The sequence below is a fragment of the Daldinia caldariorum genome (assembly GCF_022478825.1).
Source record: "Daldinia caldariorum strain CBS 122874 unplaced genomic scaffold F4812scaffold_7, whole genome shotgun sequence".
Lineage (NCBI taxonomy): Eukaryota > Fungi > Ascomycota > Sordariomycetes > Xylariales > Hypoxylaceae > Daldinia > Daldinia caldariorum.
This window is the reverse complement of record NW_025953043.1, coordinates 1155565-1181284: the sequence shown is the minus strand read 5'-3', so window position 1 is coordinate 1181284 and position 25720 is coordinate 1155565. Positions and strand designations below refer to the sequence as shown.

General features: G+C 46.5%; 10 protein-coding genes across 10 annotated transcripts; 5 read left to right on the top strand and 5 right to left on the bottom strand.

The window, feature by feature from the left end:
- Positions 1-219: 219 nt before the first annotated feature.
- F4812DRAFT_371073 (uncharacterized protein) lies at positions 220-1345 on the bottom strand. Its single transcript, XM_047931929.1, has 2 exons — positions 688-1345; positions 220-512 (listed from the first exon to the last, which is right to left on the bottom strand). The coding sequence occupies exons 1-2, from the start codon at positions 1031-1033 to the stop codon at positions 424-426; spliced, it is 435 nt and encodes a 144-aa protein (XP_047790813.1). The 5' UTR covers positions 1034-1345; the 3' UTR covers positions 220-423.
- A 1142-nt stretch (positions 1346-2487) lies between these two features.
- On the bottom strand, positions 2488-5698 carry F4812DRAFT_427047 (GTP cyclohydrolase N terminal-domain-containing protein). The gene is made up of 17 exons (XM_047934067.1): positions 4874-5698; positions 4696-4818; positions 4482-4514; positions 4312-4451; positions 4206-4249; positions 4118-4155; positions 3991-4060; positions 3899-3938; positions 3804-3845; positions 3543-3625; positions 3329-3484; positions 3271-3274; positions 3055-3217; positions 2964-2993; positions 2824-2909; positions 2696-2765; positions 2488-2632 (listed from the first exon to the last, which is right to left on the bottom strand). Exons 1-17 carry the CDS (start codon positions 5188-5190, stop codon positions 2620-2622), a joined length of 1452 nt encoding a protein of 483 aa, XP_047790812.1. The 5' UTR covers positions 5191-5698; the 3' UTR covers positions 2488-2619.
- A 208-nt stretch (positions 5699-5906) lies between these two features.
- On the top strand, positions 5907-7185 carry F4812DRAFT_370940 (Elf1-domain-containing protein). Its single transcript, XM_047931928.1, has 5 exons — positions 5907-6009; positions 6377-6440; positions 6513-6696; positions 6763-6810; positions 6869-7185. The coding sequence occupies exons 1-5, from the start codon at positions 5996-5998 to the stop codon at positions 7030-7032; spliced, it is 474 nt and encodes a 157-aa protein (XP_047790811.1). The 5' UTR covers positions 5907-5995; the 3' UTR covers positions 7033-7185.
- Positions 7186-7338: 153 nt separating this feature from the next.
- F4812DRAFT_458925 (uracil phosphoribosyltransferase) lies at positions 7339-8376 on the bottom strand (the record flags this gene model as incomplete). The annotated part of the gene is made up of 5 exons (XM_047937445.1): positions 7339-7390; positions 7440-7456; positions 7543-7697; positions 7767-8125; positions 8213-8376. 5 exons carry the CDS (start codon positions 8374-8376, stop codon positions 7339-7341), a joined length of 747 nt encoding a protein of 248 aa, XP_047790810.1.
- A 946-nt stretch (positions 8377-9322) lies between these two features.
- On the top strand, positions 9323-12450 carry F4812DRAFT_370834 (wings apart-like protein regulation of heterochromatin-domain-containing protein). Its single transcript, XM_047931927.1, has 2 exons — positions 9323-11990; positions 12041-12450. The coding sequence occupies exons 1-2, from the start codon at positions 9630-9632 to the stop codon at positions 12323-12325; spliced, it is 2646 nt and encodes an 881-aa protein (XP_047790809.1). The 5' UTR covers positions 9323-9629; the 3' UTR covers positions 12326-12450.
- Positions 12451-14109: 1659 nt separating this feature from the next.
- On the top strand, positions 14110-15085 carry F4812DRAFT_451014 (rheb small monomeric GTPase RhbA; the record flags this gene model as incomplete). Its single annotated transcript, XM_047936154.1, has 3 exons — positions 14110-14164; positions 14469-14737; positions 14846-15085. 3 exons carry the CDS (start codon positions 14110-14112, stop codon positions 15083-15085), a joined length of 564 nt encoding a protein of 187 aa, XP_047790808.1.
- Positions 15086-15881: 796 nt separating this feature from the next.
- Positions 15882-17887, top strand: F4812DRAFT_427018 (seryl-tRNA synthetase). The gene is made up of 4 exons (XM_047934066.1): positions 15882-16109; positions 16180-16250; positions 16325-17365; positions 17424-17887. The coding sequence occupies exons 1-4, from the start codon at positions 15977-15979 to the stop codon at positions 17619-17621; spliced, it is 1443 nt and encodes a 480-aa protein (XP_047790807.1). The 5' UTR covers positions 15882-15976; the 3' UTR covers positions 17622-17887.
- Positions 17888-18226: 339 nt separating this feature from the next.
- On the top strand, positions 18227-21453 carry F4812DRAFT_427010 (DUF1671-domain-containing protein). The gene is made up of 10 exons (XM_047934065.1): positions 18227-18537; positions 18751-18841; positions 18973-19455; positions 19561-19651; positions 19714-19818; positions 19927-20138; positions 20248-20279; positions 20363-20526; positions 20644-20854; positions 21053-21453. Exons 2-10 carry the CDS (start codon positions 18776-18778, stop codon positions 21063-21065), a joined length of 1377 nt encoding a protein of 458 aa, XP_047790806.1. The 5' UTR covers positions 18227-18537; positions 18751-18775; the 3' UTR covers positions 21066-21453.
- On the bottom strand, positions 21454-23134 carry F4812DRAFT_427007 (Ham1-like protein). Its single transcript, XM_047934064.1, has 5 exons — positions 22876-23134; positions 22382-22789; positions 22062-22243; positions 21892-21925; positions 21454-21794 (listed from the first exon to the last, which is right to left on the bottom strand). Exons 2-5 carry the CDS (start codon positions 22630-22632, stop codon positions 21692-21694), a joined length of 570 nt encoding a protein of 189 aa, XP_047790805.1. The 5' UTR covers positions 22633-22789; positions 22876-23134; the 3' UTR covers positions 21454-21691.
- A 465-nt stretch (positions 23135-23599) lies between these two features.
- F4812DRAFT_427004 (P-loop containing nucleoside triphosphate hydrolase protein) lies at positions 23600-24994 on the bottom strand. The gene is made up of 3 exons (XM_047934063.1): positions 24276-24994; positions 24045-24193; positions 23600-23940 (listed from the first exon to the last, which is right to left on the bottom strand). The coding sequence occupies exons 1-3, from the start codon at positions 24456-24458 to the stop codon at positions 23736-23738; spliced, it is 537 nt and encodes a 178-aa protein (XP_047790804.1). The 5' UTR covers positions 24459-24994; the 3' UTR covers positions 23600-23735.
- Positions 24995-25720: the final 726 nt, after the last annotated feature.

The window sequence follows — 25720 nt, the reverse complement described above, 5'->3', positions numbered from 1 at the left end:
AAGAAAAAAAATTAATAAACAACCCAAACCAACCGGTTTCGACCAACCAACCAAACAGATAGACAAGCAAGCAAATATGATTAACAATAATACCGACTCCCCGGCGCCTGTTGACCCCCTTGTCATGCTTTATCGTCCGCTTCCGTTAATCGCGTTGTTGGGAAGATAAGAAAACAAAATAAACAAAGGGAAAAAAAAAATGATAGGGTATAGTGAGACGAGTTCGTATTATGTCTGGTGTCGTGTGAGAGAGAATTCGGGGAACCCCGCAGGATCCCGGCCATTCGCTCGCCCCTCCTCTCCTCTCTCCAATACGAGAAAAGGAGGGGGGGGCGACGGCCGTAGGTGAGATGGATGGATGGTTCAGTAAACTTGAACAAGTAAAGTCGCCGATTAGAGGGTTAGGAAGAGGATGAACGGTAATTAGGCCGATCGTTCCATCTTCTCCTCGTCCGGATGTTCGCTGACTTCCCAGGCGTCGAAGCTAGGGAAGCTGAAGTAGCATACCGAGTCTAGAATTCGTTTTTCCACAGGTCAGCACGGGAACCAAAGAAATAACTTTTTTTTGGTTAAAAAAAGTAGAAAATAGAAATGATCGGCCCTCACTCCCTTACTAGGATGGGCCGATCTACACAAGCTAAACTAAACCAAGGACGGAAATATATAAATAAAAGGTATACCACATACGAGGATCGCGAGCCGAGTCCGACAGGCGGCCGTTGCCGGGGGCGGCGTCGAGGGTGAAGCTGCTGCGGGCGGACGAGGGCGGCGACGACGAGGCGTTGGCGTTGGAGGAGGTAGAGGAGGTGCACACTACGGCGACGCGGTTCAGCAGGTCCGTCGCCCGGCGGCTCCCGGTGTTGTTCGGGCTCGTCAGCAGGCCCTTGCACGCGTTCGACGTGGTGATCGACGGCTCCGTCGCGCACGCCCTCAGCAGCCGTGGTCGCCGCCTCTCCGCCGCCGAGACGTTCTTCGGCCGGGGAGAGGATTCCCGCCGCGGGAGGAGGTCGGGCGAGTATCTAGAGGTGGCCATTGTTTTTTCTTGTTGTTTTTCTTTTTCTCTTTCCTTTCTTTTTCCTCTCTTTTTTTTTCCCTTCTTTTCTTTTCTTCCTTTGTTCTTCTTGTTTTCGAAGATGAGCTAAGCCGAAGTCGAAAGTCGAAGCCGAAGTGAGACAAGCAAGCTAGCTAGCTGATTGTTGCGATTGTGTGATTCTTTTTGGGAAGGATACCTATGAGGTATGTATGGAGTATGTCGAATACGGAATGGAGCTTTTAGTTGAGCTCAAGTTTCTTAAGCTTGCATGTAGGTATGAGGTATGTATGTATGTATGTAATACGAGTGTGGCAAGCAGTAGTTTTCTTTTCTGGTTTGAAAAAAAAGATGCAGGCTTTTTTGAGGACCAAAGCTCTCTTCCGTTACCCCCCGCTCATCTTTGAATGGGATATCTCAACCGTTTAAAGACCAAACCCGCCCAGTGCCAGGCAGTAAGGCGAAAAAGGGCCCGCTAAGACCAATCGCTCTACCGGCTGTTGTGGAACGACCATCCCCAGACGGTCGGTTGCGGGCAATGCCACATGTCACTCGCGAAATGGGGAAAGTCAGCAGAATGGATCAGAATGGAGACATTTCGTATGTGGTGGCAGCTGTATGGTCTCCGTTGGTCTGGGTGGTTTGGGCGCAGACGGCCTGCAGCCATGTTGGGCCGTCCTGCACCAGTAGGAGAGGTGGAGTGGAGAGACTTGGTCGACGACTGAACCACTCGTGAAGCTTCTTCGGGTTTACTAGTATCTCTTAACAAATCTGCAACCCATCCTTGCATTTTTTTCAGTAACCCAGTCCCCATTTTTTACTAGACGCGACAGGTTTCAAGTGGCTACGAAGCCTGGAAGCAGAAGAGGGCATAAGAAAGGGCATTGTCAGCTTCACTATAATGATACGTAGAAAGGATGTCAGCGAGAGCGTAACGCGAATTCCGTGATATATTTCCCCTGTACAGTACCTTTTTATTCCACACCTTTATTCCACACCCCTCCATTTGTGCCCCTTCCCTTGCCTCTTGCCCATTGTCCATTGTGCCTTGTATAGGTAATCCTGGATAGTCCATAGGCACCAATGATCAACCCATAATTCCAGTCCACTTAGACCTTAGCCGGCCCCTCTCTCTAACCTTAGGTATGCATCTCATCGTGCTCACAACCCACAGCATGCCTTCTAAGGCTGAGGTAGACGAACCTGTCAACAGAAGCTGCAAGATGCCCTTTTATACCGCACAACAAATAATCTGGTAAAGCTGACGTACTACGACGTACTACGACCTAAGTTCTGTTGAATTCCTGCCGCTTGGACATGCTTCAATTGGATCGCTGTCACACATTGTAAGATACTACAGATGCCACTGCAGTCACAAGGACCGAAGCGCACAAATAGCACACTTCTCTTGGAGTCTCATACATTAGTCTCACGCGTGGCAATCGTAGAAGCGGGGATTCTGGGCCATTTCAGGTTTTTCATTTAGTGACTACCTAGTATAACAGGTAGGCACCTAGGTAGGTACGTAGTTTTAACTAACTCCTACGCCGGTTGTAAAGGGCAAGCCAGAGCCAGCTCAGTTGGAGTACTTAGTGATCGATGCTGCAATTGTCAATAATGCGGAAACCAAGGGATCAACAGATCAACAGGTCGGATGGTACTCACTCGTCCCACATCCGTCCCTGAACGGCTTTCAATTCTTCGGCCGTCATCCTGTTGCCGTTCGTGAAATATCCTACGAGCCGTCAGCTACCCTCCTGGGTTCGGTAGGTCCGTCAGGGGTACGAGCTTACCGGCAGTAATCTTGGCATCTATCTCAACTCGTGAATCTGCGGGGATTAATTCCTCGGGGAGTTCTACCCGCTCATGGATAGGGATACTATACTTGGTTAGACACGCCTACCTTGGTATGCCGCATACAGAATCGACTTACCCCTGGCCAACGATGGCATCGTACTTCATACTACGTTGTGGCGCCCCTAGCGTTAGATCTAACCTCCACCATTTATAATCGGGTAACTTACTTGCTCATGCTCAGCATTCTATCGATCTTCTTTATGCCGAGCCAATGGAGTATATCAGGCATCAGGGCCTGGAAACGCATGTCTTTAACTCCGGCGACATTTTCGGTCCTCTTGAAATAGTCTGAGGCACGGTCTTCTCCTCGTTTTCTGGCGTTGTATACAACTATTACATGCGATTAAGCTTCAGCCAAGCGGTTAGGAAACATCTAGACTTACGGTACTACGGAGAAGTCAGTACACAAAACAGCTAGAAACCGGGGACGTGTTGCAATACCTTAGTTACTTCACCTAAAGCACGTCCTTCTTTTCTGAAGTAGATGACCACGCCGCTACCGCCATTCTGTGCTTCCTTGACGGCTTCTTCGATGCCGAAGATAAGATAGGGTCTGCAAGTACAGATATCGGAGCCAAACACATCACTACCGTTGCACTGCATGCTCTGTAAGCCAGTAATCTCTTGAGCCAATAGTCACGGTACGGCAAATTACCTCATCGTGAATACGCAAGGCTAGTCTGCACTTTTCGTCAGACATCTTCGCCGGGTCCCCGAAGCAATATACAGTTAGCCCGCCTATAAAACATTAGTATCATCGGTTGGCGTGTACATTGGGTAGGACCCGGTAGGACCCGACTTACCGATTGGAGGTAAGAAGACCTTAATGTCGCCTCGGGTGATGAGCTATGTATGCAGTGATTAGATATAAGCTGGTTCTCAATAGCGTGAAGGGCGCTTACTTCAGGATAACTACCACCAGTGTGCTCAAATAGTGAGCGCCTTAGAACTCCCTCGTCTATCCGGTTTAGCCACAGCTTATACTATGGACGCTGAGCTTTAAATACGTACCTATGCCAAATCTTTCGGCTACTCCAGGGAGATACCACACCTACCACAGTCAGTACGGTCCTTCGGTAAATTTGCGACCTGAATATTCTTACCGGTTCGACTGCGAACTTAGTCACTGCAAGCTCACCCTGGGCATTCAGGCAGACCTTTCCATCGGGGACACTGGTAATAGGTTAATCTTATCGCTTTATAGTCATATGAGACTAAATAAGGACATACAGTCTACCACTTCGAACGCTCTCCTCTAGTTCCGGAAGCTAGTTCAAATCAGCATGGTCCACGAAACTACAAGGCTTAAATTGCTCACCTTCATATGAGCTTTAGTTATCGCGATTGTGGGACGAATATCAACTGTAAATCACTTGTTAGCTTGTTCAATATATAGATTGCTGGCTCCCAAGGTTTTTAGCTACCATTTTCCTTTTCTATCGTGTCAGCAAACAGCCACGGAGCTAAGTGACCCCAGGGGTCCATGGCCACAATCTTTTTCTCATCACCCCACTGAGGAAAGGGCCCGATATTGGCTGCTGGTTCGGTGTTGGTGAAATCTGGTCTGTGGTGAGAGTGGTGAGTTAGGCATTACAGGTTCCGTGAACAATACTTAGCATAACCATACCTATGGTTGGCGTTAAGCTGCTTGCTGGCGAGTGCAAGAGCGTAGTAGATGGAATAGGAACCGCCGTGGGCTATATCATCGAGTTATATGAGGTTTCAGACGGCTTAACAGTAGGCCAAAACTTACCTCCGATAGCTAGAAAGTGGTTAGTAACTGACAAAGCCTGTAAGGAGCCTTCTACTTACCATTACGCCTTCGAATTGTGGACGACGACCTAGATACAACCACTGGGCCGCGAGTGAGAGCATCTGGGGCTCCCCATTGAAGGGGAAGTGGATTAATACCAATCTGCTTGGGATAAGTACTAGCTAACCGTCAATACAGAAATATTTAGAGTGTTATGTGATGTTATGACTTACGTAAGTATAATTCGAGACGTGAACCCCGAGCGTTGTGCTTGAGCTGCATCTTTTTTTGTTGTAGGTGAGGTATCGCCCGAGTCGGGTTCGTCAGCTGCTAAAGTTGTCCGGATCGGTGATGCTGAGGCCCCAGCGGAGAGAGCTGATAGTTTACCATTATCGAGACTCGGTACTTGGATGGGGGGAGCAAGTGTATCAAGTCGAAGGGAGACAGACTCGACTTCTGATGCTAATTTGGCCTGGTTCTCCTGAATACCCTTTAGGGCCTCAAGGACATCGGTCATGCTCACAGAGCTATTCGTGCCCGAGTCCGCCATTATCAAAATTTGACGAGTGAACTCAAATTGTGAAGAATAAGGAGTAGGGGGTTAGTTATAGGTAAAAAGAGGCAGATAGATAAATAGGAAATATGACAGATCAATGATAGGCTTCTACTATGAAGTAATGGGGTTTAGGTAAGTTATTGCAAGTTTAAAAGCACACGAAGTTACATACTATGTAAAGATATTGGGCTGATACCTAACAATGTAGCGGTATGAAAGACTGGAGTTAAGACCTGACAGCGCCTAACAGGCTAACCTTCTACGAAAGTATACGGTACGAAGAACCTACAATTTGGTAGACATAACTTTGGCCCGGATGAGGTGGAACAAGACCAAGCAGCCAAGTATACGTACATGTAGCTATACATGCAGCTACCTATACATGTAGCCATATATGTAGGTGTACGGATGGGAAGCTCCCTCCTGATAAGGTGCCCAAGGGCAGCTGACTGCTTAATTAGGTACAGGTATAGCAACAATCCACTAGGCTAGTCATAATCCCCACTAGTTCGTACCTGCATCTGCTGTGAGCGTCCAGTCCTTCAAAGTAAGGTTAGGATATTGTTGGAAATTCGTCTTATCTAACGGATGTAGTAGGATTTTATGATTTATACCAGATGTATAAATGCGATAAAGCAACCCCGCCTTATTAGGTACCTAGGTACCCAGGATATCCACAGACTGTACCTAACTTGGCTTAACTCATTTGCTAGCTTTGTTATAAAACCGATAAGGGAGCCTGGCAGCCTGGGTTTTATCCAAGAGATGAGAGTTTGAACTTTGAACAATCTTGTGCTACATGAACATATGTAGGTACGTACCTAACACATCTAACACAATACTTCAATTCATATGCGTTTTTTGGTTGAAATACTTTGTATAAAAGCCAGTGGAAAGAGCTTTGTTAGTGGTGAAAACTTACTCTATTTACTGCAAGCATTACATAATACCTAAGGTACCTAAGTAGACTTGGTAAAAAAATTCGAACAACCTTGCACTAACTGTTGAGACGCGCACTGTTCCTTTAACGCGACTCCGGACGTACGTCATTCCTTACAAACCCGAACAATAGGTAGACCCCGATCAAATCAGTCCAGACTCCATAGCACATTTCATCAAGTTCAGCCTTTCTCCGTACATACATCACATCGTAACTGATCCACCTTCTAACACAAATCAGCAACAACCCTTATTCCGAACAGTCTCGCGACACCCTTAGCTGTGTCGCATTTCTGTTCACCATGGTAAATCATCCTCTACATCAAACAACACAATTGTAATAATTGAATAGGCACTAATATAGATGGCCGTTATAGGGAAAGCGCAAGAAGAGTTCGCGAAAGCCTCAGGGCAAAAAGAAGAACGATCCCCTGCCTACCATCTTCACATGCTTATTCTGTAACCACGAACGGTCTGTCACAGTCGAAATGAACAAGAAGTCCGGCGTCGGTGAATTGGAATGCAAAGTTTGTGGCCAGAGGTTCCAATGCGGTATCAACTGTAAGCAAACCCGAATCAAATAGGCCGATGCAGATACAGACAGATTAGATATTGACCATGAAATAGATCTTTCAGCACCTGTCGATGTCTACAGCGAATGGATTGATGCAGCAGGTATGTGGAATCCAAACTAACATATCATTCCTAACATACCTTACTTATGTGGCTCTAGATGCTGTTGCGAAAGACGATAATGCTGCTGCTGCCTCAGGCTCAGGCTCAGGCTCAGGTTATCGAGTAGCCTCAAAACAGTCAGCAGCTGGTCGCTATGACGACGACGAAGACGACCGCAGATACGAGGGAGAAGGTATTGTGGGAGACGACGAGGAGTTTTAAGCAGTTATGATATGATACCTCTCATGGTGCATCCGGGTTTGCTTTATCAGATCGACGATATAAAAATAAAGGGGCAGTGGCAATGACTGCATCATATGGCATGCTGTTACTACCTCCAATACCCTATCTGTCTATGCGTTTATTCTCCATAGACTATACCACCTGCCGTGGTACTTGTCGCCCATACTTTTTTACAGAAGGAGGGGAATCAAGATAGGTTCTGAGTAATGATATATGCTACTAATCAACGCTGAATCCTACCTACTCTTATGTTCCAAAGTTTGTAGTTACGATTATCACTCCGCGTTACATGGTGTAGAACCGATCCCCGAAGTCACCAAGGCCTGGGATGATGTAACTGAAAAAAAAGTCAGTGAAGGTTTCCATAGTAGAGAGTGTCAACATACTTCTTCTCGTCAAGACCCTACAGATTATCAGAATTAGTATCAGCAGTTGGGTAAATCGGAAGATTGAGAGAGAGATATATATATATATATATATATTGCTTACCTGGTCAATGAATGCTGTGACGACTCGAAGCTTGGGGAACTTGGTAGCAAAGTTTTGGACTCCCTCTGGACTAGCAATCAAGTTGAGGAAAAGAATCCTCTCTTCTGGGACACCACGGGATTTTAAGACTTCGACAGCCATGATGGCAGATCCACCTAGAGCATCAGGACTTAAGTTAGCCTCTGGGGAGTAAGTAATGTGATATAAATAGCAAGCAGTCTGACCTGTTGCAAACATCGGATCAAGTAGCAGGACCCATCTATCAGCAATATCTTCGGGCAATTTATCGTAAAATAACCTGGGCTTTGCCGTCTCTTCGTCTCGTTGGATCAGAATCTTGCCGATCCTAACTGATCTACAGCAGTCTCGAAGACCTTGTTCCATAGCTTCACCAGCCCTCATAATAGACACGCCACAGATCTTCCCCTGGAACATGAGTCCCGAATAGGTGCGACCGACAGGAGTAGTTACAGTGTGCTCAACAACCGGTAGATGGTTTAACCCCTCCTCGACAAGTAGTCGAATAATTCGGTTTGAGTAGAAAATAAAGTCAGCTCGCTCCGTCTTTTTATCACGAATCTTCCTATCTTTGAATTAGTCCTTGAACTATTGAATCCCTTAAATATACTATAAAATGTCCGTATCGACTAATAATAAGGAAGCTACTCACGTGAGTAATGCGATGAGCTGTGGTGTCTGAGGCAATGTGATAACATTATCATGTTCTACCGCCGTCGAGACAGTGGCGATGGGATTCTGGCTGGGTGAGCGGTAGTGTGGCCCTACATACTGCACGGGGCCGACTTGAGGGCGGTTTTCAGATTCAGAAGCCATTCTATATCTTTTAGTTAGGTGAGTTTTTCAGAGTGTATGAAGCCCCGCAACGCTTGTACGATATCTGGAAGATATGAAGCTTCACAGACACTTTAGGGATAAAATCCTACTCGAAGAATGAAATCAACACCACACAGCTCAAGCGGTCAGGAAGGGCGCCGGTAGGTTCCTTGTTTATCTACGATGGGTATACGCAGAATGTTCTGCGTCGAGGGAGAGAGATATGAGAGAGATATTGAGGAGAGGCCGAGATACTCCAAGAGTTTATAAGTCAAGTGACTAAAAATAAAACTAAAGTGACAACCCTGATATTTAGCCAGCATATAGTATAACGTGAGAGAAAGATTAACTTAGGTAGGAAAGCCAAATTCCAATCAATACCTACCTAGGTAGGTATAATCGAAGATGCTCTAAATAGAGGTACGGTATCTAATAAAACGATAGCATTAAGCATAAGTCGAGGCTCGTGGGGCTGATTTGTAAAAAAAAAACGAATAACAAGAAGTGTGATAAGCCCTAATAGGGAATCTGGAGTTTTTCTTGGCACAAAAGTAGTGCACCCCGCCTGTACAATACGGGCACATCAGCACATCTCTTATCTGGCTTATGCAGTGCCCGGAACGGCTACCCTGATTCATCGGGCTTCAGCTCGCTGCTCAGCAGCTTAATTAATAGAGATAGGAGGTACATGATAGGTACCGACTAACCGGACCAAGTCGACAAAGAGCCGTATTTTCAACTGAACTTTTTAGTAACTTTTATATGATGGGATGGATGCTTCCGTCATTACCTAACAAATAACAAACAAGGCAAGACCGACGTAACAAATATTGCAGGCGCCTCCTAAGGAGTCACGGCTTTAAATGCCTTACTCGTTCAATTTGTTGGGAGGGTTGTGAATTTTGGTGTATTCATTTTCATTCAGCTGTACTCTCTTCACATTTTTCGTTGCGCTTCCTTGTCCAACCACCCGCCCGCCCACTCACTCGCTTTAACAATATCAAATCAGCTCCTCAATCCTTCCTATTTATCGTTCCACCCTCACTAATAATTCGTCGCTCACCATTACTCACAGTAATCTGATGCAAGGCTACCACGAGCGCGTCTCACAGCTCTCTACTACTACTACTACTCCTACTACTACTCACGTATTATACCCTCCACGTTCAATAATATATTATTTCAATAAATGAATGATCATTGTCTGCCATTGACATTTCCACCTCTTCGAACGTCTTTAATTAGGAGCCACCATGTCAACGAGGCAGGATTTTGGCGCTCCCCGAAAGAAAGGGCTCACGACGTATGGAAAGGCTGTTCGTAAAAGACAATCCAAGCCGCTCGTTACTCCCAGCGATTTTCCGCCTATACCAGAGGATGATTCCGTCCCGAAGCACAAGGCCACCGTAACGCGCCGTCGACCTACGCTACTTTCATCTCCACTACGCGATCCTTCTTCCCCAACATCGAGGGGCCTTGATGCATCGATCGACATAAAACCGAAACAAAATAGCTCACGAGATAACACCCAAATATCTGATCGGAAACGTAAGATATCCCAGGTGTACGCGTCTAAGGGCCGAGCACAGGAATCCTACCAGACTGGCCAGCGGGATGTTTCCCCTGATCACGTACGACGTCGGCCACACCCATATACGTCTATTTCCACATCTGCCGGTCCCCGCCAAACTGTACTCCCCACCTCACGACAACGACAACGCACTCGCCCAACTCCATTAGAACCTATGGATACTGACACAGCCGAACCGAAACTATCAAGTCCGCCGCCGACCCCCACATTACCAAAGGGTTCAAGACCGGCCAAAACCACTATCGTCAGGGCTTCATCAGGTTCGACTTCAGATGCAACTATGATGGGGAAGGTAAAGCAGGATATTGTTCAGCAGCGCATACCTCTCCGCTTCGCCCGCGAAAACATTCCGAAACCAAAGGTGCCAAGTCTGTTGTCAGATAGAGCGGACAATGAAGCACAGTCAACCCCTCAATCTGTTCCAGACAGTGGCGCTAAGAAGCGAAGAAAGCGAATAATTGACACACTGGTTGAACAGAGGAAGGACGATAAGGGCGAGACTGTTGAAGAGACATTGGAAAGCCAAGAGGAGTCAAGCCAACTGACTTTAAACCGCCAAATTAGTGACGTCTCAATGGCAGACTCACAATCTTTACCTCAAACTCCAAATCGTAAACCTGCAGCAACGCAAGCAACTAGCACCAGAACTTTCACTCGCTCTAGCAGTGCACTCAAGTTTACATATGGCCAAGGTAGAAAAGTGCTAGAAGAGGAGGTCGATTTACTAGAGAGTCTTGCTTTACCCGAGATGTCAGTTCCTTTGAAGGGCAGACGCTTAGAACTTGGAACACCAAAGAAACCAGCCAATACTAAGAGAGTCCTCGATGATGACGAAGATGGACTTAGCAATTCACCCAACTCAAAACTGCGGGATATTCATGAACTAAGACAAGCTGGAGAAAATTCTCGAGTGGCCGATACGATGCAAGACTTGGTCGACCAGATTGGTTCTCCAAGCGACAAGCCTTCATCGTCTCGAAGAGCAGCATTGCTTCAGATAGCAGAGAAGATCAAGGATAAGACATTTATGCGGCAATGCCGTGACCACGGTATTGAAGCAGCACTGCTCAAAGATCTAGGTACAGAGACGGATGTTATCTCTGGATATCTGATTCTATCAAGCCTTGTGACGATACTTGCAAAATGGCCATCTTCCCATACACAACAGCTCGTCCGGCTTGGCAAACCTGCGAACCTTCTTGCTCTTCTCCTTGGTGTTACACGGGACATCAAGGTAATAGCACGAGATAGGAAGAGCAACTTGTCCAAGAGAAGCCAAACCTCTCTCATTGCCATTCAGACTATGCTATACGAGCTACCCATCTGGGGCGAAGCTCGTCCGTCGCTTATCTCACCAAGAAGCCTCGCCCTTAAATGTCTGCATCTACTTATTACGCAGAACATCAATGCAGCTAAAGATCCATCGATCTTCTCTCCAGCTGTGATGGAGGTTTTGTTCACGGTGCTCTCAGAGGCCGTTGAAAGTGCAGAGCACTGGGATTATCCAGCAGCAGCAGAAGCCATTGACCTTGCGAACACACTATCAATTCTTGATTTTTATGCTGTCAGCTTTGACGAATCACATCGTTCAAATGCTGACTGGACTACTCGATATTTACCCATTGTAGCCGACGTCTTTAGCGCTTCTTCTCGAAATGCGGTACCGGATGCTCCAGCTCAAGAAAGTGGAAGTAAACCGCTAGAAAAAGCCATACTGAAGCTCACCATCAATCTAACGAACAATAGCCTAGAAGCGCCGGAAATATTTGTATCAAAAGGACTTATTCCTGCTTTGGCAAACTCCATATCTAGTAACTTTACCCGTATTTGGGCATCTTTATCCGAGGATGCTTGGGTCGACGGCATCCTAGACAGCTTAGTTTTACGATTGGGCATTCTGATCAACTTCTCCGAGAACAGCCCCCTCGTAAGACAAGTCATCGATGACTGCCATCATGATAACCAACGGCCCGTTGACGAATTGATACGACTGTTCCTAGAGAACTATCGTCGGACAGCAGAGGTGAGCATTAAATAACACAATTTCATTGTTCTGCACTAACAGGAGACTAGGCCGATTCCATGGAGACTAGCCATTTGAATGTTGCCTTTGGATACTTGTCCGTATTGCTAGGCTATCTTGCTCTACACCCGCCAGTGCGACAGAAGATACGGTCAAGCCACTCGGCCAAAAGCATCACGCCTCTGCTCGACTCTCTACGTGAGTTTATTACTCACTACAAGAAAGTTGAGCAGAGCGGAGGTGAAGAAGATGATGGTCCGCAAGACCATAGTAGTTACATGGAGCGACTTCAGGACCTAGTACGCCAATTGGAAGACCAAGCAATATATGATTAGTTCCGAGCTGGGGGGATATTGGCGGAACAAGTTGGATGGATTGCATGGTTTCTTCAAAAGGCATACAATATACGCAATATTTATTGTTGTAGGAAAGGTTTGATTTTAGCATGGGATACAAAAAGGCGTATTATCGAAAGGAAAGGTTTAAACCATCTTGGTACTTAGGCGTCTTAAGAGGAAAGGGGATGCAAACACCTGTAATGATTTTATTGACATTGCCCCAACAGAAAAGGATTTCTGAGCGGAATCAAATACCACGAAGTCGAATACCCTTGAATGAATTTCTTAACGCATGACGATGACGGATGGGCAGGGCGGATAAGGATACCCAGGACTTTTTGTACGCCAGAACCGAGTTGAAGTGGAGGGAGAGCTCGGCTCTGGAATCTAGTGTTAAAGGCAGCTTTGCTTTGCAATCCATTCCCTACACCATTTACAGTTATTACGAGGCTTGAGCCGCAAAAATGCTACCTTACCCTAGTAATCATTTTCAGGCACTGCGTTTAATAGGTATTTTATCCGAGTCTGGACCAGTTGGGCCAGCCCTGCGTTCTTCCGGAGACCCGACGATGGCTCCATTACAAGGGCTCCCTCCTTATTGATTTATTCGCTATGTCAAAGCGGCATAGTTATTAATAGGAACTTTGATACAATTCGTGTTGATATAAGGCAGCTACCTAACTAAGTGCAGATGCCACAGGGGAACCTTGGTTAGGTAACCGGTATGCCGATGTGGCTACCCTCAGTAGGTACCCGTTCGAATGGTACTTACGGGAGACTTTAGCCTTTAGGTATGGGCAGTAGCACATGCAAGTACTTCGTATACTAGGCACCTATGCCCGTAATTGTACGGTGGCGTTTGTGCCTACATTAGTAAGTGCCTAGCTAAGGTAGGTACCTACTAAAGAAGTATTGTACCCCGCCTACGTCGGCGTGTTGTAAGTTTTAGAGCTCTTGGTCTATTGCCAGGCTGCCAGCGCCCAACAGAGTCCTAGCGTTCCAGCGTTCCAGAGTTCCAGAGTCCCCAGAAATTCCAAGGTAGCAGCAAATCGAAGGTGGTCCCTGAAGCGATCAGCTCGTTCCCAATGTAACAAACAAGGAGGAAAAGCCCTTAAGGCTTAAAGCCCCTCCCTCACATCTCTTACTCTGACCTCATAGCCCAATGGTCCTTAATCTTTACGACGCGATATTGGGTAACATATGCACGTCATAAAAGTGCAAATGCGTGCCTGATCGAAGAGCGGTTAAAAGCGAGCTCTAACGATATTAAAAGAAGAAGAAGTAGAAGAAAAAGAAAAAGAAAAAGAAAGAAGGTACCTACCTACCTAAGGTATGCTCTCATCCCGCGCCAAACTTAGCACAAAATAAAACCAACCTTAAAACATAATACGTACGACATAACCCGCGGACAACGCCGGTCACAATTACACAATTACACCAATACACAATACACAATACACAATACTTAACCTACGCCAATACACCAATACATCAAAATACACAAAAACATAATACAAAAAAAGCGCGCGAGACGCACGTACCAAAATACCATACCATACCTAATTACCCTCGCGCACGGGATTTATTTGCACTTTATTATCCCCCTCGTCCGTCGTCCTTATCTTTTCCCCTCCCACGCCGCGCACGCCCCCGGACGATCCCCAACGTGTAATGCGGCAGGCTTATTACCTGCCAATGCTCATGTGAGGTACCTAATACCTAGAGTTAATACCTGACTGCAGTACACGATAATTCCAAGTTACGCTACGCTTCCCCCATAAATGCCGTCGCCATCGAAGCAACGGAAGGTGGCCATTGTTGGCAGCCGTTCCGTAGGTACGTTGTTTTTTTAGGCTTTCTAGCATTCTTGACTCTCTCTCTTCTTTTTCTTCGTGATACCTTTACTTACCTTGACTTACCTTACCTTACCTGTCCTGTCTACATGCTATCTCCCTTGCTTAACCATGTTCCTTCGGAATGTTATTCTTCTTATTTCCTTTTTCATGGATCGTGCATGCAATATGATACGTATCACTATATAATATATGACGTGTCTCATTATCACCGGGGAAAAAAGAGAGAGAAAAAAAAAAAAAAAAAAAAAGGACCTAAGCTAACGCCTCATTACCCCATCTCCCAGGCAAGTCTTCCTTGGCAGTGCAGTTCGTCGACGGCCACTTTGTCGAGAGCTACTATCCTACCATCGAGAATACCTTTAGCAAGGTCATTAGATTTAAGGGCCAGGACTATGCTACTGAAATTGTCGATACTGCCGGCCAAGATGAGTATAGCATCCTGAACTCCAAGCACTTTATCGGTATCCATGGATACATGCTAGTCTACTCGGTCTCTTCCCTACCGTCGTTCGAGATGGTGCAGGTCATCCGCGAGAAGATTCTCAATCATCTTGTTTGTTATCCCCTTCCCCTTCCCGTCAATTATTTCCTAGAGCTTAGGTACTTGATTGCTTAATTATGGACCGATTCAATGGTAACTAACCGATTGATAACAACCTAGGGCACGGACTGGGTTCCAATTGTCATAGTAGGCAACAAGAGTGACCTCCGCCCTGAGCAGCGCCAGGTCAGCCAGGAAGACGGCAAGAAGTTAGCGGAGAAGTTCAACTGCGCGTGGACGGAAGCCAGTGCGCGATACAACGAGAATGTTGCTAAGGCCTTCGAACTCCTGATCGCCCAGGTGGAAAAGTCACAGAATCCGAACGAGGCAACGAACAACGGAAAGTGTCAGGTGATGTAAAGGTCAACAATATGCCTTAAGAGGAGGGACAGCAGTTCCAAAAGAAACACTACCACCATTACTACGTTGGAATACCAAGCAAGCAAAGACAACACGATGAAACGTTTGAAAAGCTAGAAAGGGGATCTTGTGAGCCGCCGCAGGGCGGTGGAATATAGGTCTAGGCTTTCGGGCAGGTTTATTACTTTTCTTCTTGGACTTTTTCCGACATTCATTTTTTCGGCTTTGCATTACGAACCACGTTGGCTACAACTACCACCAACACCACCACACCACCGTTACTACTTGTTACGATGTCCTGAACGGCAGAAATAATAATCGCCGTGGCTTGTATATATTAGCCCGAGCTTCGAACCTGGTTAAGGAGATAGGTAATCGGAATTGCTTCATTGCTATACATAGTGTATCGAGCTCGATACTTACTTTGTTTTTGTTTTCTCTTGTTTTTTTTTACCCATACTGTATTATTAATAACATTTTAATTGATTCCATTCGAACTACGGTTTACTTGATGAACGATGAAACCTTGAGTTTTGATATGATAAATACAAAAGAAAAGGGGCCCGCCAGTCCCGTGTAAACATACATGTGCAGCTTACCTAAGTTAGGTACATATATGAGGTACATCCTAAGGTACTTGGATGCATGTACCCACGGGAACCACACCTGAGTCTGGACCAGTGGACCTAAGATGTCAGGTACCTACAATGTACAAGAAGATACGTGCCTTATCGTATTTCGTGCCCCGCTTGCGTCGCGATACCCCTTCTGCCCCTCTGCTTCGAAAAACCACCCCACCAAAATTTAGTTACTCCTTTAAACTCTACGGAAAGGAGCATTCAACATTACAACATTAGTCACAGCTCAGAGCCGTCTTCTAATTCCTTAATCATGCTCGACGTTTTAGATTTCATCACCGAGAGGGGTGGCAACCCTGAGAAGATCCGCGAGTCTCAGCGCCGCCGATATGCCAACGTTGAGGTGGTCGACGAGGTAATCGAGATGTTCGAGGACCATCGTAGAAGTTAGTCGTTATGCCCTCTCATACCAAGCAATATCCGCCGTTGACATATAATAATAATAATAAACTATAGCTCAATATGCCGCGACTCAGATAAACAGCAAGATCAACGAAGTACAAAAGCAGATTGGTGCTAAGAAGAAGGTTATACCCCCCCTCTGAGTCATCGAGATTGTCTTATTATAATACCTATCTACTAACTACCGGCGTGTATATAGGCCAAGGAGAATGCCGATGAACTACTTCAGCAGAAGGCCGATCTCGAGAAGGAGAAGAAGGCGCTTATCGAGTCGGCTGCCCAGAAGGATATTGCGCTAAAAGCCAAGATCAACACCATAGGCAACATCGTCCACGACTCCGTCCCTGTTAGCGATAACGAAGACAACAACGCTGTCCAGCGAACGTGGGCACCGCCGGGCGTTACGGTAGAGAAGAAAAACGTGCTATCCCACCACGAGGTTCTCCTGCGACTGGATGGTTACGACCCAGACCGCGGAGTCAAGGTCGTCGGCCACAGAGGTTACTTCTTAAAACGATGGGGCGTGTTCCTCAACCAGGCTCTTATCAACTACGGTCTTGAATACCTCACGAACAAGGGTTTTACTCCCCTGCAGACCCCCCAGTTCATGCTTAAGGACTACATGGCGAAGACGGCTCAGCTAGAGCAGTTCGACGAGGAATTATACAAGGTAGTCGACGGCGATGCGCAGAACGACAAATACCTCATCGCAACCTCGGAGCAGCCCATCTCCGCCTTCCACGCGGACGAATGGATCATAGCGAAAGAGCTGCCGATCAAGTATGCCGGATTCAGCACGTGCTACAGAAGAGAGGCAGGCTCCCACGGTCGTGACGCTTGGGGTATCTTCCGTGTTCACCAGTTCGAGAAGGTGGAGCAATTCGTGCTTACGGACCCCGAGAAGTCGTGGGAAATGTTCGAAGAGATGTTCACAACTTCGGAGGAATTTTACAAGTCGCTGGGCTTGCCGTACCAAGTCGTAGCGATCGTCTCGGGGGCGTTGAACAACGCAGCCGCGAAGAAGTTCGACCTGGAAGCTTGGTTCCCCTTCCAAGGAGAGTACAAGGAGCTCGTGTCGTGCTCGAACTGCACCGACTACCAGTCACGCGCCCTAGAAATACGGTTCGGTACCAAGACGCAGACAGATGCAAAGAAGAAATACGTCCACTGTCTCAACTCGACACTCTGCGCCACCGAGAGAGCGTTGTGCTGTATTCTCGAGAACCACCAGACCGAAGATGTAAGTCTACAATTCTTTCATACATTCTTATCAGAGCTAACCTTTCTTTTTTTTCAAGGGTCTCCGAGTTCCCGAGCCGCTGCGCAAGTACCTCCCAGGCGCTCCCGACTTCATCCCTTTTAGCAAGGAACTACCTAAGGACACAACTTCGCAAAAAGCCAAGGGTAAGGGAGATAAAGGTGTAAAGCAAAAGGCGGCTGGTGCGGGAGCCGCAGTTGCGGAAGCTGGCGAGAAGCTTAAGGGTTTGGCGGTATAATTTGAATGAATGAAATATCGACGGGTTCGGGATGCCGAGGAATGCGATGCGTACTATCTCATTACAGGTAATGCAGTTAGGAGTTGCATTTGGGGGGAAGATATCCAGGTCTAAGTGCATCTGCATCTCATGCTATGGCACTTAGATAGTATAGTAAAAAGAAGAGTAACAGCCATGCGTTTGGCGAGCTAGCGTAGCAGCACCGATACTGATTGACGCCTCATGCGATAACGGAATAGAGACGAAGATAACTCATGACAAACAAACAACCAGGGCCTGCTACCTATTTTGAGACGTTGATGTGAGATGTACCATGAAGAATAATAATTGTAGTTCTACTATGTATCGTCTCACTACCTACATCAGATGAGCCCCTATAACTCTAATGGTCAAGCGCTAAAAGACGTAACTGGAACCGTAAAACACAAGGCTCTTACATTAGGTACGTAAGTTGGTATTATGTGTGCATTCATAAATGTTAGTATGTCGGGGTTGTTTTAAATATGTAATTCTTATTCTTCTTATTTACTCTACTCTATCTTAGGTAGTTGTTTCCTTTGTTAGTGCTGAGCTAATAGTATACGCAGCTACATACTGTAAGGTACCTCCAATGCTAGTGTAAGTGCAACCAACTACCACATAAGCCTTTGCATTCCGAGCTCTCCTTCCAAAGACGTTCTCGGGGAGCACGAAGCAACAGCCGGATACGGCTTCTTCCCCCTGCACTTTTTGGAAGAAATGCCCACTTATTCATTCAATTCATTCTTTGCTAGAAAACAAGCAAGCAAGATCCGCCCTCAACCCCCTGAATAATTACGATCAATGTAATCCGAACCTGCGAAACTGGATCTAGGTAAATTCACTTGTTATTTTCACACATCCTTCCGCGAATAAGAAATACATACCTAGGAGTGAGGTATGTAATACACTTAGGTACCTCTTGTTGGTAATTAACATGCGAAGCTGAAACGAACTGCCAATTATATACATTCATAACTACCCAACTACATAACCCAAGATCCTATCCTACCTTACCATACGACACACACGCGCGCTTACGGCTTTATTTTCCAACCTGGCGGGAAAAGATTAAATAGCATCACCTTCTTGAAGCTGATAATTATTGTAGCTTAGCTTACCCTCTTACAGCTGTTATGTCAGGCGTGTTCAACTGCCCGTTCTGCGGATACAAGGATTCCGTCGAATACAGCATCTTACTTGTAAGTCCTCGTAACCCCCACCCCCACCCCCAACCCCCCAAATCGCCATCGTTACCGTCGTCACCATCTTCTTCATGTCGAGGCGACGACGCCTTCGCTCCTGGCTTCGGGCGCTCATGTGTTTGTCGCAGCACCTGGAGGTCCACCATAGCGAGGGGAAATCCCCGTTCGTTCCCGATGGAAAAGAAGGGAAAGAGCGGACTGCGACCGCTGCTGCTGCTGGCTCAAGATCAGGGGTGATAGAGGCGGCTACTACTACTACGGTCGCCGGGGAGCAGGAACAGGTGCAGGAGCAGGAGCAGGAAGAGGAACTTACCGAATACTGTCAGTGTCCATTTAAGAGCTGCGGCGAGATCTTGCACCTGGCTAGGCTGGAAGACCACCTCGAATTGCATTATGCGGAGCAGGCTGATAATTCGAATTACGCGGAAAGCTCGAATGCGGGTGAGCTAGGGAGTAGCTCACAATCTTCTCCCATGCGCACGCCGGCCGCTGTGTCAGGTCCTACCCGGGCCAAGACCGGTGTCCCGGCCGGGGTTACCCCGAGCGGGTTGCTGCTCGGCGCGGCTGGAGACTCACATACAAACCCATTTAAACCGGTCAGGAGACTTGGGGTAAGCTTTCCCATGACATAATTATTTGTTTGCCATTCGTTACTCTAAATAAATGAGATACGCATATCAGGGTATATGAATAGGTAACTTCTAACACGCGTCTAGAAAAAAGAACTGGGTGTATACTATAACGAAGAGAGGATGCCGCGCTGGCTCGAAGATCTACTGAAGAAGCGTGGGTTTAAAAGCTCGCAAGGTTCGTCCACCTTTGACTTCTTGGAGTTGGTTAGGTTGTGCATACCAGCTCACGAATCCCAGGTGTAATACCCGTGCTCGCCCAGCTCCTACATCAGAACAAGTGCACGCAATACGCGTATCTATGCCACCCGGAAACACAGCACATATCCAAGCTTAGGAATGAAGGTAATTATTTATAGCCCGCATTTTACAAATCTTTCTTATGTACCTTAGATATAGAATAATCGTAGGTTGCTACCTATGCCATGCTATGCTAACGCCAGCCGTGTTCAGGCAGCTTCTGCGGTTACAGAAACATCCAGATGATGATATCGTATATCGTGAATACGCGCGCGCCGGGCGCTGCGGCTTTTAACAATACTATCCCGAGCATCTTCCAGATCCAGGATCTCATCGAGAAAGCCTGGGACCGGGGTATCCACGAGGAGGGCCGGGTAGAGCTCGGTTCCCTGAGGGGTACTCGCAAGTACATCGGAACACCGGAGGTGAGTTTGAGATGATCTTGGTGGACTCTGGTCTTTTCAAAATAAATAGACCCATGAAAAGTTGGAAGCGGACTGGGTTGACTAACTTATACTTCTTCTCACGAACTAGGCCCAGACGCTGCTCGCGAGTTTAGACATACGGTTAGATCTTGCTGCTCTTATACTATATCTATTCTCTCTGTCCAGCTTAAGTAAAGTACTAACGTAACCCACCGTTCTGTTAGATGGGATATGCAGACATTTAAAACCATGGACTGGGAACCGCCATCTGCCTCGGAAAATATGTTATACGACGCCGTGGAGGAATATTTTGCGACGGCGCCGGGCGTCAATCTGCAGAGCAAAGTTCGCAATACGAAGAGGCCGCCGATTTATTTACAGCATCAAGGTAAGCCTACCACCGTAACAAGCCGTGCTAGAATTAAGAAAAAGGAGAAAGTGACAAACTCGATTTTTTTTAAATTCACTTTGGTACAAATTGCTAACAGGTCACATTACTCTAAAGGCCACTCCATGACCATCATCGGGATAGAGCGCCAGCCCAGCGGCAATCGGAATCTGCTCGTGTTCGACCCGTCGTATTCCGACCCGGCGAACATCACGCGGCACGTCGACGGCAGGAGGCCCGTCGAGCACAGCAACCCGGACCGTGCGCTCAAGCTCTACCGCCGCGGCCCGAAGTACTTTAGCAAATACCACGCTTTTGAACTTATGAGGTATGTGAATACAATAGGCGCATTAGCGACCTTATTTTTCTTTTCTTTTCTTTTTTTTTGTGGACCTATTAATCCTACACTATGCGCGTGGCGCTCTATTCCGTATCAATCTCCCCTTTTTTTTCGCGGGTTGCTCGTGTTAGCTACCAGTGTTACAAGTCCTAGGCTTGCGCTTACGCTTACGCTTACCTTTCCCAGACTAAAAGAGTAATATCACATCCTCTAACCAAGGAATTTTCTTCTCTTCGGTTGCGTGACCGAAACACCTACAGTAAACCTAATCACCTACTTGATCCCGGCACGGCAGGCAGTTTGTACAGTATACATACATATATTTATCAGCGCGGATATCTTTGACGTCTAGAAAGGCTGTGTAACAAGACGGAAGATAGAAGACCGGGAGCGGGTTGTGACGGAGCGTATGATCTTACAAACATACAGACCAACAACAGCCCGTTCCTGCCTAATGTATACACGGGGTAGCGTCGAGTAATACCTGAGTGTACATGTAAGAGATCACGGTATTTACAGTACGGTTGCATTCGAAGCGGTTAGCGAAACTTAGAAAAATGATTTTTTTTAAAAAAAAAAACAAGCAAAAAAGCCTTCATTGTTTATCTGTCTATCTACCTTCCATCTATTACCCTCTTTCCGTAACTGGGTTGTGGCGCGTGAGGGTATGTATGTGCGTGTATGTCTATGTGGTAAGTATGCCATGCCATGCCATGCTATGATATCCCATGTATTGGACCTCCCCCCCTTTAAGTCAAATCGTAAGTAACCGTCGTCTAGGTTCAGGTTACTCGTGTAAATTTGTTTAGTTAAGGCTTAATTTAGTTAAGCCTTCATGCCGCCGGCCTCGATCCAGGCGCGCAGCTTCTCGAGGGCCTTGAAGCGGTGCGAGATCTTGTTCTTGGCGGCCTTGTCCATCTCGGCGTAGCTGGCGGCGTCGTTCGTTGGTTAGTTGGTTGGTGTCTTTCTATGGAGAGGGAGGGGAAGGGGGAGGGGGAGGGGGGGAAGAAAAGACAAGAACTTACGTCTGGCCGTCATATTCGAAGATCGGATCCCAACCTGAGTGAGGGGGTAGGGGTTAGTTATATGATGTATAGGTAGGTAGGTGCTTACTGCATCATGCCAGCTATAAAAAAAGGGAGAGGGAGAGAGGGAGAGAGGAAGAAGAGAGATAAGAAAATAGGGGCGAGCGTACCGAAAGTGGTGGGACCTCGGGGCGGCACGATCTTGCCCTTGGTGCGGCCCTGGAACAGGAAGACCTCGTGGCCGGGGCCCTGGGAGAAGCCGAAGGTGGCGACGGCGTCGGCGGACTTGTCGTCGTAGGCGGCGAGGAGGTTGTTGAGGCCGGAGTGGCCGATGGATTGCATGAACCATTTTCTGGGGGTGCAGTGTTAGTGTTTAGTTGTTTTTTAACTCTCAAAGATATAAGAGAGATATATATATATGTGTGTGTGTGTGTGTGTTATATGTGTGTATAGAAAGGAAAAGGAGAGAAACAAAGAGAAACAAACGTACATGTACGGGCCCGGCAGGCCGTGGAGGGCGTCGAAGCACAGGCAGGTGTCCTCGACGAGGACGGGGCCGCGGACGGCGGCGGCGGCGGCGCGGCACTTCTCGCGGGTGACGTCCTCGAGCGTGCCCTGGACCTCGGGCAGGTCGAGCGGCTGGTTGCGGACGACGATGCCGGCGGGCTCGAGGATCGCGCGCACCTCGGAGAGCTTGTTGGCGTTGCCGGTTATGAAGTTGAGGACCGGGGCGGAGGACATTGTTTTTTTTTTAAATTGTTTTTGTTAGAGTTAGAGTTGGTAAATGTGAGTGAGTGCGAAGGTGAGTATGGGTATGAGTGTAAGTGTAAGTGTAAGTGTTTGAAATATTGAGTTGAGTTCTAAGAAAAAGAAAAAGTAACTAGTTGAAAGTTATGATCTGGTAGTTTAAGTACTGAGTTAGTTAGATTATTCTTCTCTCTCTGATCGGGAGTTATATTCTCTTATATATAGGTATATACCTACCTTCTAATATTCCTAGATATTCTCTCAGCTTGAAAGAGAAAAATATAAGAGGTAGATAAAAATGCCCGGCGTGACGCACCGGCGAAGTGCAGAACTAGTGGTTTACGGCAAACTAACACTTCTTTAATGTTGTGTATGCATGCATGCATGTATGTATTAGGACCCTAGGTAGGCTAGGTAGGCTGGTAGGCTGGGGACTTGGTTCAAGCTGAGGCTAAAAAGTTTTTGAATGTTGCCGGCTTTTTTTGAGACCGTCTCATTGGACGGAGAAAGCCCGTCTAGTTACTGTACCTGTTACCTATAACCACAACTTTGATATTTAGCCCAACGAGGCGGAGTACGTGATGCAAACACAATGTACCTCATACTAGGTATGTATATGTATGAGACTTATACTAAAGACATCACCTATAATTTTTTACATATTCTGTTTGTTAGGAAGAATAAAAATTAAATCAGCTGATATTACATAAAACTGCAGTATGTATGCCTTGGATAGGTACCTACCTGGTATTGGGCTTTGAGCTGAGTTAGGCTGGATTGCATTAGGTACCTGTTCTACGTTAGACAACGGGTTATGGCATAAGTGCCAGGTTAGACCACGCGAGGCGTTTACTTATTTATACACTTGACTTACACCTGACTTACCTTAGGTTAGGTATACTTCACCATGCCTATATGGAGACAAGCAAATAGAAGATATCACAAGCATACAAACCAAACCCAATGAGCAGGTAGGTTACCTTAGGTTAGGTTAGGTAGTTTTATGAACAACGGGTATCTCATGACGTCCACAAACTAGACTTAGGTGCGTAGTTAGACTAATGGAAATCTATCCATCCATCCACCCACCCCCCTTTTCACTCTTCTCCATCCCCAGCCTGATCTTGCTTCCACTGCTTAATCCACGCCTCGATGCGATCGACGTTGCTATCCATCTCGTCGGTCGAATTGCTCGTAAGCTCCACCACCATCTGCTCGTCGTAGCTGTCCCGCGCCTCCTGCAGCAGCACCTCCATGATCTCCGAGTCCAGGTTTTCTTGCAGTTTGGCTTCGGGGTATTTCCTGCTTCTCGTTAGTATCGGGGGCAGGGGGCGGGATCGAGGGAAATAAAGACAAGTAAAAAAGAGAAAGGGGGAAAGGGGAGAGAAAAAAGAAGAGAACTTTACCTCGCGGATAATCGGTCGTATAGCGTGCTAGAGTCCACTCGCAACACGACCACCAGATCGATCCAGCTCTCGGGGAAGATCTCGCACCCGTGCCAGTCTATGATGCACCCGCCGGCCTTGACGTTATCTTCTTCCAGCGCGTCGAGGAGCTGTTTGTCGACTTGATTAGCTAGCTAGCTAACTACCTCTCATCCCCTACAAAAAAAGAAAAAAAGAAAAAAAGAAACTCACCTTATCCTCATCGACGATCCAGCTCTTAAACTCCTCGTCCCACCCCTCGTGACACCCCTTATCCTTCACCACCTCGTTGACCGACACGTGCCTCAGCCCCGTCCTCTCCGCCAGCGCCTCCGCGTGCGTCGTCTTGCCCACGCCCGGCGTGCCCGTGATGATGATGTTGGGTTCCGCCCGCATCTTTTGCTCTCCTTTTATTTTTCTTTTATTTTTCTTTTCTTTTCTCTTTTCCCTCACTTCTCTGCTGTTACGGTTTTCCCCCTTCTGCCTCTCTTTCTAAGAAAGGAAGAATTACTCTTTTCTTAAAAATGAGAAATTCCTGACCCTGGTGAGCTTCAACCGTATTCTCGTAGACACGAGTGAGAATTCTTTCTGTATATCTGTGCGTGCATGCGTATACGTATGTATGTATGTATATGCGTACCTATGCTATGCAACACGCCGTGCTAAGAAAAACCCTAAGCTCAGGATTTTTTTATTAAAAAAAATCGACAGAACTCAATCGATTAAACCAGTCCTTCCGCCAATCGACTTGTGAGTTCAATTCCCACAAACAAAGCCCGGAAATATATCTTTCTATCTTTCTTTTTTGTTTTTTATTCGTTTCGAAACTCGCCAGGTTAGTATAAATGCAAACGTAAAAATAAAAGTTAAATGTAAGATGTCAAAACGTTATGTACCTAGAGTATTCTCCCCTCCTTTTCTTATACTTAGTAACTAACTACCGAAATACAACCTTCTTCCGGGCAGATTTTTTTTCTTCCCCTTCACCTAAGGAAAATAAAAGCGGGCCACGTGTGGTGCTACTGTCGAATCAGATGGGTCTCCTTTATGTACTTTAGGTAAGGTCGTCCATCATCTGTCCATTTCATCCCCCTTATATCAAATGAATACCGACTTCAGATTCACCACATTTTTACGGTATATATAGGTATGTACCTACTTATTCATTAATACCTAATTGCTAGGCTCTATCATTACTCTAGGTACTATTACCACTCGTTATTCTATAACCCGTTCTCTTTCTACTTCCTCTCAAACACACTTAAACCAGCAAACACGACGAAAAAAAAACTATTCAAATGCAATTTTTTTTTAGAATTAGAATTGGGAGATTTCGATAAAGTTATTTTTTTTTCATGGACATTATCGTAATTCAGATGCGTTAAAAGTAGGTAAGTTAGGTAGCAGGTAGTTAGTTAGTTCAAGTTTTTGAGCGTCGTAGAGAAGACATAGATGAAGAAGAAGAAGGGGAAGAGAAAAGAAGAAAAAGAACGCTACTTCCCCAGGACCAAGAAAACGAAAACGAAAACGCATCGTCTCTTCTTCGTCCAGTGAAGCAAGCAACAGCAGCAACAGCATGTACAAAACCCATACCCATCTTAGCTAGATGTTACAGTACCACCTTCTCTCTCCCTCTCTCTTCTTTTCTTCTCTCTGTT